Source organism: Delphinus delphis, chromosome 17 (genome assembly GCF_949987515.2).
Source record: "Delphinus delphis chromosome 17, mDelDel1.2, whole genome shotgun sequence".
NCBI lineage: Eukaryota > Metazoa > Chordata > Mammalia > Artiodactyla > Delphinidae > Delphinus > Delphinus delphis.
In genome coordinates, this window is record NC_082699.1 from 61,564,264 (window position 1) to 61,576,557 (window position 12,294).

The following is a 12,294-nucleotide window of genomic DNA, read 5'->3' on the forward strand; positions in this document are numbered from 1 at the left end:
AACATATGTAATAGTGGCATAGCTAAGAAGAGCCAAGCCTCACCTAGACAGTACCTCTATTTAGAAACAGAAAATGGAAACCTTGCTCTCTAGACATCAAAAGCATCTGAGTTCCCTTGTTGAGACAGGAAGATACCTTTTGCTTAGACTCATGCAGCACTTTTCCAAAACACTTTCATGTTTATTAAGACAAATATTTCCTAAGTACCTATAGGTACATTGCACTGAAGTAAAGTGCTTGGGGGAAAACAAAGAAATTAAACTTCGGGGTCTTTGCTCTTAGGTAAAGTACTTTCAGCTTGGGATAATAAGATATGTGCATATAATAACTCAACAGTGCAAGACATAAGTTGAAAAACTTTACTGCTAATTAAAATGCCTGGCTTTGGTCTACACTAATTTGCTCAACTATCTGCATCTTTTACTTAACTCCTACTCAACTCCCAAGTTTTCTTCATCGAAACCTACAAACGGTACAAATTTGCTCATTCTTCCAAACCACCCCATACTCAGGCAAGCCATTTTGGTCACAGTTTTGTAACTTTTCCTTGAAGACTCCCCATGTCTGTTCTAAATGATCTCAATAATTTCTAGTTTACATACATATCTCTTCACAATCCTACATATTTCACTTTATGTACACCCTGACAATTACAATAGGATATTTGTGTATTTGTCACATGTGTCTCTCTAGATGTTCCATACTGATTCAAGCTCTTAGAGGACACACATTTTCTTGTTATCTTCTCTCCCTTGTAAATTCATTCAAGTACCAAGCCAGAGTACATCTAGTAGTTGTTCAATTATTGCTAAGTTAATTAAGACTGCATCTCAGCACTTTTTTAAAGGAGAAAGTCAGAGCAAGAGTGAGTGGGGGACTTCCCTGGTGGCACAGTGGTTAAAAATCCGCCTGCCAGCTCAGGGGACACGGGTTTGATCCCTGGTCCGGGAAGATCCCACATGCCGCGGAGCAACTAAGCCCGTGAGCCACAACTACTGAGCCTGCGCTCTAGAGCCCGTGAGCCACAACTACTGAAGTCCACATGCCCTACAGCCTGTGCCACAAATATTGAGCCCGTGTGCTGCAACTACTGATGACCCCGCCTAGAGCCCGTGCTCCGCAACAAGAGAAGCCACCGCAATGAGAAGCCCGCGCACCGCAACAAAGAGTAGCCCCTGCTCACCTCAACTAGAGAAAGCGCATGCGTAGCAACGAAGACCCAGCACAGCCAAAAGAAAAAACAAAAAAAGAGTGAGTAGGAAAGGGCTACCCCCAGGTCTGTGTGAAGGTGATTAAGCTTTGGATAATTAACTCTTTGGAACTGGTTAGAGCTTCCAGACATATCCTACATCAGATTCAAGAGCAAGGAATAGTCTCTTCCATATTGGAGAGTCTTTTGTAGTTCCAAACAAGGCAAACATCTGAAATATTTAAGGCAATGTAAAACACGCCTCTGTTCAGTAACAGAGTAACAGAGGTAACAGAGGTTTTAAGATTAACAACATTTTCTGAACTCTTCTATAAATGTCGCTATAAGCTAAGTTTCGTCAACGGAGGCCAAACCTGTCCAGTGTGGTAAGGCAATGTCCCAGGCATATGTTTGACTTACTCAAGTAATAAGAATAAAATGTAAATTTGAAAAACAAAACAGAGAGACAAACACACAAAGATGCACTGAGGGGCTACAAAGAGCCACCAAGATGCTGAGACCAGGAACACAGAGATGTATTGTCTCGGGGCTAATTGTTTATCCAGCACACAAACTCTTTGCAAACGATGAGATTTCCAACTGAGATTTCTTTTTATAATGGCTAAAGACCTTAAAGCACTCCAGCTGCCAAAGGGGCCGTTATGAAGATGAGAATCAGGGACAGCCTATCCCCAAGTTACCTTGCAACGTGCCATCTTCGGTCCACCAGTAAATGGATGTCCTCAATTCTTCTGTTGTTGGCATAGTGCAAACGTTTGGGAAGGTGCTGTTTCATGTAAGGCTTAAAGTGCTGATCTGGTTTTTTACACTGAAATAGAAATGGATATTGAACTTCAGATGGACTGTCTTCTAGAAAAGTCCAAGACATTCTCTCTAGAAAGAGGAAGGAGGTTTTAAGTCAAACGAAAGGCTAATTACTGAATAAATGGCATTTGTCACCCCTATCAAATGACAAAAGCTGAAAACAAATAGATTCAAAGGGGAATAGATAATGTTGAAGAAGACATAGAAGGTTATCAGAGGGGAGTTAGAAACTTTTAAGATACATTCCTGACTCGGGAGACCATCAGGAAGAGCAGCTCAAACTCCAAGGCTTTTCCCAAATGCTTCAAATCAAGGAATGGGGAGGTGGGGTGGGAAGGGAGGAGAAGGCATGTTCAGGACCATGTGATTACCGTCTCATGTGCCTTTAAGGTCTCTATCCCGGATGGGAAAACTGTGGAACAGGGTGGTGGGCAGATCTGGTTCAGACAGAGTAAGGATCTGTTTAATCATGAATGAATACTTTTCAGCCCTAATGGCAAGGTCAAATACTCTCATTTTGTTTTGTTACCAAGACCATTAGGGAGCCTGCAGCTGTCCATGGGCCAGAAAGCTCTTAGGGAAACAAATATACAGGATGGCAGGGCAGTGAGGAAAATGTTCCTCTCGGCCTACAGGGGAGTTGAATACAGGAGATGAGTGTGTGGAAGCTACTCCAAAGGCAGAGGCCTGGTGACATGCAATACTTACCGTGAGATTAGCAATAATGACTTTAGGGTCATCTGTTCAAAGAGAGAAGGAGAAAGATTTCAAAAGAGTTGACAGTAATCACTGAGAGAAATCATTTTTGCAGCGAGACACTCGATTCTTTTTTTCTCTCCTAGAAGACTTATCACTTTAGATTTTGTGTAAAATATATGTAAAACTGTGTGTGAGTATTTAAAATTTCAGTAAGTGAAATGTATCTAAATGAGAGGAACAATTCCTATGGTAAATGTCCCTGCTAGGTCCAAGTCAACCTTTCCGGAAGGGAATTCCTCCTTCCAGAGCACTGAGGTATTGCTGGGTAAATTGCTTTTTTAAAATTCTCCCAAATGGTCCCTCTGGAACCTGGATTGAGTTTATTTGAAATTTAACATCAGGAACTAAACTGGGCATTTGGGGCTTTTAATGTAACTTCCTATGTATCTGCAGATCTTTCAAACAAGCCATCATCCACTTTTAAGATGAATCTTCTAATCCATTATTTTTTCTAAAGGGAATTTTTTTCCTCGGTAATATCACAGGTCTAATTACATAGGTGGCTGCCCCTTTCCAGTTGCAGACACACACACGTATGCACCTTCTTTATTTTCACTACCAGCAAACAAAGGATATTTTAGTCAATACCCTGAACTAGCTAAAAGCAAAACTATGTAAATGATGGCTGTGTATAAACTGTGGACAGGATTATATTATCTGATGGTCCCGTTTTGGCGGGGGGGCGGGGGGAGAAAGAGGAGATTGTAGGTTGGTTGCATTTTGTTTTGTTTTCCAAAAATTTGCTTCAGCATGTCATTATAGAATCAGCAGAAAAGGAAAGCAGCGTTCAGAAGAGATACCGACAGCCATGAGGCAACCGTCCCTGGACTATAAACATCAGTGGAGCAGGTCATGTCTCTGTCATTTCCTGCTGCGTCCCCAGGGCCTGGTAAGCACTCAATAAACATTTGTTAATAAATATAAATAAATATTTGTTCATGTTTGGTGCAAATGCATGAATAAGCTTGCCTTGCAGCATAAATATACACTCTTCAAAGACAATGTTCAGCATCTTAGTTCTAAAGCTATGAAATTCGAAGATAAAAAAATGTGGATTCCCTTCTCCTTAAATTGGGGTCAAAATTGAGTTGCATCTTTCAATGACACGAAAATAAGTAATAATGGTAGCAATAATAATTAACCCAAATTGTGTCCATACCATGTTCGGTCTCTGTAAGGGCTTTGCAGGCACTGTCTCTCTGGTCATTCACAACTAGTCTGCTGGAAGGTAGGTGCGATCAGAATCCTCACTGAGCCAATTGGCATTTAGAAGGTGGAGGCGGGGGCGAGGGGAACGTGCACACTAGGACCCTGCTGGCAATCTGACTGAGCAAAGCCATGCTTTGAACCTCTACATTCAGTGACCTCATCAACCACAGTCCTCAAAGGGACCAAACAGAATGAGTTCATGTTCTTCGATAATGAAGAAAAATAAATAGCACAGGGCAGTCTTGTGCTCAGATAAATCCCAGAGAACTTCTAGGAAATAACAAATGCCTGAGTCCACGTGTGGGACACCAATCCTTCAATTCTGAAATACTCAGCCTTCTCATGCTAACAGCTCCCAGAGAGCAGGGGAGGCCCCCAGGACAGGGTAGTGGTTAAGAGTCAGTTAAGCATCTGGGTTTAAGTCCCCGCTCTGCCGCTCACTGACTGTCGTCCTCTTAGCCGGTTACTTCACCTCTCTGAGCCTTGATTGCCACTGTTTATAAGAGGAGATGATAATACCTAACACACAGGCCACTGGAAGGATTCAATAAAATGTGTACACATCTGGCTGAAAGAGTGACGTGACGAAAACATCATCGTCATAACTACCATTTACATAGCTTGACTATGTGCTAAACACTAATCTAAGTGAGCTGTAGGGAACCTCTCATTTAATCTTCCCCCAAATCCTTATGGTACAGATGAGAAGTCTAAGGCACAGAGTGTTTAAGCAGCTTAAGGTCACAGAGTGAAGCAGCTGGCAAACATTTGAACCCACACATCCTGCCACCGTTGTTTTTGCTCTTAAACACCTCGCTCTCCCATCTCTCATAAAATGTATGAACGTGTTTTTTTAAATACAAGACATTTAATTATTGGGAGTTATCATTTCATTAGCCTTAGGAAAGTTTTCCTTCCACCCCTAAAGCAACCTCCCCATTACTTTTACTGATGTTTTGAAATACTTTTCCAAATAGACAAAAACTTTCTTGCATAAGCCCTAGAATGCAAATACTAGATCAAGAGGTACCGTGGTGACTCTGGGCCACTCTGGCAAGGGCCTGCCTAGCTCAAGGGAACAGAGAAGACAGGACACGGAAGATAGAAAAGGCACGGAAAAGAGAAGGCAGAGACACCAACGTTTTGTTTATTTCACAGCGTTGCCTGGAGCTGACCTTGGAACAGTTCCCATTTCTGTTGACTCAGTAACATCGTTTGGGAAAAACTTAATTTTCCAAAGCTTTATGCTTGGTGCCAATGGTTTCTTATTCCCAAGGCTAAAAATGCTAAAGGATTTTTTTCTTCCCCAAAATGCAGCATGCCTCCAATAAAACGATACACGTCTCCAAAGCTAGATGGTTGGGCAGCATGTAAAACATCTTAGCCCATAAATCAAAGTTCTCGTCAGTGGCATATCATAACCCAAATGTGTAAAACAGGAGTGATAAGATTATTCCTGTTTATTTTATTTCTAATCTTTCAAAACAGCTGCCACTTTCCAAGGACTTAGTAGTTTCTCCTGCTGCTTTCTGTCAATCACTTTTCTAAAGGTAAAGAGTTCCCTTCAACCAGGCTCCTAGGAAGGTTTAGGGTCTGAGGGCACTTTTGCCAACCCTGTCATGGACTCCCTCACTTGAGCTAAAGAGTAAACCTGAACCTCTTGTTGGAAAGTTTGTCTCTTGTAAGCAGAAGTTTATGGTTATACACATGACTCAAATTAAGTGTACTTTTCACATGATAAAAACAAGAGCAAATATTTACATAATGCTACCAGGGGCCAGGAACTATTCTAAGTGATATACATAGATTCAGTTTCACAACAACCCTATGAGCTAGTTGTTATTTATCATCCCTTTTTTCAGATGAAAAAAACTGAGGTTTAGAATTTCAATGACTCGTTCAAGTTCACTCAGCTGAGCAGCAGAGCTAGGATTTCCACCCAAGTAGTCTAGCTTCAGAGAATAAGCCCTTTCTCACTCCACTAAATTACCCTTCTAACAATTTAGTATTTTAAGAGTCAACTTACATTTAGCATTATTGCTAAATTTGGGTCGAATTCTTCCTAGAGTTCCTGGCACTAAAGTAATGTCATCCACATTAGTTAGGTAATTGCTCAAGAATTCGGTTCTATCACATGTGACATCTTCCATTCCTAAGGGGAGGGAAAAGAAAGTATTTTCAGGCAACTGTAAAATTAAAATCTCCACACAGACACTAAAGGTAACATTCAGGCCTCTCCTTAATTCGTTTTTCACAACTTAACATGAGGATCCCTCTCTTTTGAGGTTTCTTAACTTGACTTTGAATTGTTGAATGTTTCATTATATAATCTTTTCATCAGACATTGCTTTAGTCATATCATCTTGCAGCACTAGAAGGCTGAAAATGCATCATCTCAATTATATTTTAAGTCATTCAGCAAGACCAACAAGATAAAGGAAGTAACTGTGATCTTTAAAAAAAAAATCTATTTACACTGTCATTATGTAAAAGATCTATTCTTTAAAAAAAAAAAATCCCAGATTGCTTTAAACTCTTCCCAGCTAAGGGTGGTGTAAATAGCTGTGTCTCTTTTACAAAATGTCATTTTCCAACTCTCTAATGTATCTCACGACTTGAGTACATAATCACCAGTCCTCACTCTGCCTTCACCGGTGGCCTTGGATGTTACTGACAAAACAATACTGGCAACAAGACAGAGAAAGAAAAATGTCAGCCCCAGTGACCACCCAAACTGAAAAACAAAATAACGCTGAAAACAAGCTGTAAACAATATAATCAGTTAAAACTGAAAGCTAGCAACTAGAATATAAAAAGGGTCTTGGTAGGGAATTTTTTCACCAACAAATATTGCCCCCTCCCACCCATGATTTGTTTCCTGCCTCCCATCAAGGAGAATTTCTTGATCAATATTAAAAAAATAAATAAAAACAAACTCAAATCTTAGAATCACAAGTTATGGAGGCTGGAAGAGAACTTTATTGTCATTTCAGAATTTACGAGATGAGATGAAGCCATAAAGGTTTAATATATTGCTTTGTATAATCCAGTATCCAAATATTTTTTAAGTGGGGAAACTTAAATGATTCTGTAAAGGATTTCCTAAGGTTTTAGAATAAAGAAATATAACTCAGAGTGGCCCAGATATGGTGAAATTCAAATTATCACCTTCTGGGATCCCAGATCCAGACCCCTCTTTTTAAAATATAAATTGGAAGGAAGAGAGAGAAAAACATATCCCAACATAGCACAAGGGTTATAGATCTTGCCTTTTAACATTTAAAATCTCAGGAGGAATAACTGAAGCAATAAACAGCTGTTACGTTCAAGCACAATGTGAATCCAGGAAGGGGAAGTCTCTAAATACATGTTAATGGAAGACTAGAAGAATCTTCCATTTGCTGCCTTCCTAAGTCACTTTAGCCACCCCAGTGGTGAACCATCTCTCTTGCTTTCAAAGTGCTTCTCAAGCAAGCATCATCACCCTTCACCCTCCAGACTAACTCTGCGTTGGTGGTATTAGTGTTCTCATTCTACAGACCAGGAGGCTGAGACTTGGAGAGGCTTTTAAGTGGCACAGTGCAATTTGAACTCCATGGCAACTCATTCTTACTCCCAAACCCAGGCTCTGGAACACTAGACAATACTACCTTTTAAGAAAGAGATGCTGTGCCATTTATTCGTCTCAGAAGCCTGCACACTGGCAAGACCAGACTGGAATCTAGCCAAGACTTTTACAGGGCTCCAGCCTGTGATTCACTGGAGCCCATCTACTTCTTAGACATATGGCTCCAACATGTAAGCAAGTGTTCTTGACACCTCTGGGCAACTTAAATCAAATCAGCTGTGTCACAGGCTCCCCATTCTCTGTCTTATCTGCAGCTCTCCACCGAGTCAAACTCATGGAACATGATTTTGCAGATGGTTACATTTAGTCCCTGCAAAAGAGCATATTAGTTCTAGGGTTTTCTTTGTTTTGTTTTTGTTTTAATTTCTTATAGATCTTCTAGAAAATTCTATAAAGAAAACTTCAGGCCCAGAGCAGAGTTTTGATTAGGGAGAGTTATCTGCCCTTCTTAACAGAACTACCAAGTCAACTAATTTTCTTCTTCCAAACCCTCTCCTAGAAGGGAGCAGCCCCATATTCCAGAGCCATGATTTCAATTTGCTAGTTCTGGAAGGCAGAAGGCACTCTCAGTCTGCACACCTGTGAAATAAGAATGCTCTCTGCTGCACCCTCCCACCCCAGCTCTATAGACATATATGTTTATAACGCTCTTGATCCATACATTTTTCTACTTTATACAGTGATTTAGAAAACAGCTCCCTAAACTGCTTCTTCCTCTCTTAACAGTCTTCTCTACTGATCCAGGGTCCTCTGACTTGGGTCTTGAATTCGCTCAATGAATGCATGGAAATCACTTTTCTCATATGTCACCTCTTTGACAAGAAGCCTATGTCTCCACCTTTTCTTAATCATATTTAGATTTATTTTTTAGCCACATGAACTCTGTGGGCTCCTTTTGGGGATGTGGCTAGGAGGGATATGTCACATTCACAGAGGAAGCTCTTAATATCACAATCTTTTTTTTTTTTTTTTTTTTGTCATGCTGCACAGCGTGAGGGATATCAGTTCCCCCACCAGGGACTGAGCTCAGGCCCCAGCAGTGAAAGCGCCGAATCCTAACCACTGGACCGCCAGGGAATTCCCTGCAACTTTTTAATATGGGACAGATTTTTGTAGGAAGGCTTTTCCTGCGAAGAATAGGAAGATACGGGAATTCCCTGGTTTTGATCAAAATGTATGCAGGGTCATCTCAGGTCATCTCATAATTTTGAGTCACGGTTCGATTTCTTTCTCCATCCTGAAGAAAGGGGGAAGGAGGAAGAAGAATATAACCTGGGATTCTGAGAGCAAGGATTTCCCCAGCACATCAGAAACGTTATCTATCTGGATAAAGAAACAAAGCTTTACCATGGTCTCCAACAAAGATGACATTTACACAGCGATGCAGCTTTAGTTGTTTCAGTCCATCCATTAATTGCCCCACTGTTTTGTCAATATCCCTCAGAGGATTTGTCATCTGGAAAAAGGAGCAAATTAGTCCCTGAAGGTTTTTGTTTCTTCCTTTCAGTATCTCATAGATCTTCTACCCCTAAAACATTCTGGAAAGAAAACTTCAGGCCCAGAGGCAGAGCTTTGCCTAGGGAGATTTTCCTGCCTTTCTAAATGGAAACATGGTCTAAGCATTTTTATTTATATTCTTTTAGGAATGTAAAACCTCTCCTCATTCAATCCCTTTCAAGATTCTTTGACATAAAAATAGAAAAATTAAGGGCACTTCTTTTTTTAGAGATAAAATGGCTTTTCTAAAATGTAACAATGTTCTTTAAGTCCAAGAATTTTGAGAGTGAGTCAGATGGACAGTTTAAGCCTCTTGTTCCCTACGTGAAATCACCTAGGCTTTGAACCATGGCAAGAAGATGGAGGCTAAGTGAATCAAAAGCAGTTCTGAGGTTAAATGGTAACCTTCCACTGGATGCCAAATTAGAGCATCGTTAATACAAAGAGACCCATCTAGTGTTCCAAAAAACTTACTGTCAATTTCTGACAACAATAGATTCTTAATAGAAGGACCACGTCTAAGAAGCAAGCTACTACGTCTCAATTTAGTCCCTTTCAAGCTGATTTTGAGTAAAATAAAAATCTACAAGAGTTCAAACTTAAATAGAAGTGAATCATTGAGCTTGTTCTAGAAGGTTTCTTATTTAGCCTAACGAAAACTGAAAACTCAGTTCTCTGAAGAACATTTCCAAAGCACAAGAATCATAATCCATCTCTCACGTTCTTGTTTCAAGTGGAAGTTTCTGATAGAACCTACTAGAGAGTTCCTTCTCCCTCTCATCTCTGTGCAATGGAAAGATTTTCAAGAAACATCCCATCAGACAAACACTTGACAGAACTTCAGCTGAATTGGACAGCTTAGCTACAGTCACACATATCCACTCAAAATGACAGAGATAAGAACGGAAGGGATCGGCATATCTTTTTTCCTCAGACACATAATCTTATCTTCCATTAGCATCTTCTCAGATGACTCTTGACCTTTCCTCATATCATGTCATCAGTAAAATCAGGTGTAAATTTTTTTTTCTTCATGACAGGAGTCAGTGTTTCAAATTCTGTCCCAAGGAGTAAGTCACAAGTGAAAGTTTCATAATGATGTGTGCGGCATAATCTGAAGAGACTAACAGAGGGTAGACTTAGCGGTATTTGCTTCTGAGTAAACTGTGCTCTCCTCTAAGACCTTCACCTAGACAAAGAAATACCAAATGCACAACCTTTGTCAACCCTTGACAACAAATTCATTTTCTTCAGTCAGAAAGATGACTCAGGTTAAAATCCAGAACCTATTTCTTAGTGATTAGTTCAAACAATCATAAATAAGATAGTGCCCCGGAGGTCTCCGGAGGTTTCAAGAAAAGTAACAACCTATAGGCTATTCTGAATGTAATGAAAAGAGTACACATTGCTCATATCTCTATAAGAAAACACACCCAACTCTATCTACCCATTGTTTTCTCTCTCCTTCTGTCTCAGCTCTTCCCTTGCCTATCATCTAAGACCTCTTGTGAACTTGGAAGGTACAGACCACTAATCTAGTCCAATATACTATTGAGTTCTAATCTATACCGTCTCTCAGGATTTCCCCGACTACCTTGCTGGGTTGTTCTCAAGAACCAAGGCTACAAGAAACTGTGACAAATTCTGTGAAAAAGTGCAAGCAAAACCAATAGCTTTCTTAACACTCATTCAAGCCTAAATATTCATACTAGTCTGGGGCAACTAACTTTAAAGAAAGTAGAAGTTGTTGGGTTTTTTTTTTTCTGGCTGAAAGATCAAGAAGTCTTCACATCAGTGTTAACCTCTGAAGGAGCAGATTCTTCTGGACTCAAAGCCAAGGATGACACACCAGACTTTTTCTTTAACATATTCAGCTGATTTTCAAACCAAGGCACTGAAGGAAACCTTCAACTCAGACCTGCCCGCCACAAAGCGTTGGAACAATAGATAAACTTACTTTGTCCTGACGAGTTTCCGCAGCATAATGGTCCATCCTATGTAATTTCCTTCTTCTTTTCTTTGGAGGAGTAACTGGTCTTTCCTGTCTCCTCTTAGGGGTAACCTTCCTCTTAGGTCTCTTAGCCGGAGTAAAAGGTGAACCATAACTACTGTCCTGTACTGGCGGATAGAGATGTCTGGACTCAGAAGTCGTCTGTCCCTCTGGGTCAGATCATAAAGCTCACACTTTGCCATCTGGGGTCAGTAGAGTCTTAGTTTAAAAAAACTGACTCCTTAAGTGAGAAAAAGTTGGTATGAGGGATGATTCGGGGAACTCTACAGAGAGAAGCCTCCTAGATTGATCTTGATGTTGCTGTTACAGCTTCTTCACTGAGAACAAGTATATAATTTAAGAGAATCTGGTCGTGTGGGTCTCTTTTGGCTGAGGGACCTACTGTGGATAGACCTGAAGGTGACACAGAATTCTGCATTCCATAACTCCTGCGTTACGGAGAGACTGGTCCTTGGCTATGAAAAGCTCTCCATGTATAAAGTACTAGCTGAAAACTAAATGGAATACTGGTCACTTGGTCGTTTCAAAGTGCTAAAGGATTCACGGAGGCGGTTCCAATTCAGATTCTAACAGGTATCTGTTCAGACCACCAACTATATCCAAGCAACTGTCACCTTCATTGGAAAGGATCAGGAAAAGAAATTTTAAACCAAGGATGGAATGAAACATAAATACTAAGCAGTCCTCCTTGGTCATGAATGTACTCCCACAAATCAGCAGAGAGAACTTCCCACTGATAATTTAGGTTTCTGGTAGAGAAGAACTCTGAGCTAAGAGGTAACCATAAATAGAACTAACTGTCTTTTTAAAAATCCTCTTGTAAAATTAGGTCAAATGTAAAAAGTCATCGAGACCTCTTCATCTTGGTATACATAAATATATCAAGAAAGATTCTACTTATACTCTTTCCGTTAGACATTCCCCTTTTAGCGGTGGTTGGGGGGTAGTGGCTGTACTATGCATTTGTTTTGAAAACCTAGCAAGCAGTAAAGGCTGACACGTAAACTGTAGATGAGGAAGGTAACCTTTTGGGACTTCCAAATGCTGGAGAAAAACAGGCCCCTGATTTGCTGATGGTGCAAAGGTGAATTAAAGCAGCAAGCCCTGCTGTCTACCTAGCTGATTTCTCTCGGTGGGACTGTTCCGAGACTCATTCAAATGCAAGAAGGGCCAGG

General features: G+C 40.4%; 1 protein-coding gene across 6 annotated transcripts in view; it reads right to left on the reverse strand.

Moving 5' to 3' along the window:
* ENPP2 (ectonucleotide pyrophosphatase/phosphodiesterase 2) overlaps window positions 1-12,294 on the reverse strand; it is a 107,471-nt gene that overhangs the window by 26,610 nt on the left and 68,567 nt on the right. For 4 of the 6 annotated variants that reach the window (XM_059995105.1, XM_059995103.1, XM_059995104.1 and 1 more), the window contains exons 12-15: window positions 8,959-9,067; window positions 6,010-6,135; window positions 2,724-2,755; window positions 1,892-2,019 (exon numbers count right to left, since the gene is read on the reverse strand). In XM_059995105.1, the coding sequence (XP_059851088.1) occupies window positions 1,892-2,019; window positions 2,724-2,755; window positions 6,010-6,135; window positions 8,959-9,067 (395 nt within the window). Of the gene's footprint in view, window positions 1-1,891; window positions 2,020-2,723; window positions 2,756-6,009; window positions 6,136-8,958; window positions 9,068-11,065; window positions 11,222-12,294 lie in introns of all 6 variants that reach the window. The other 2 variants (XM_059995109.1, XM_059995106.1) reach the window with 2 other exon arrangements.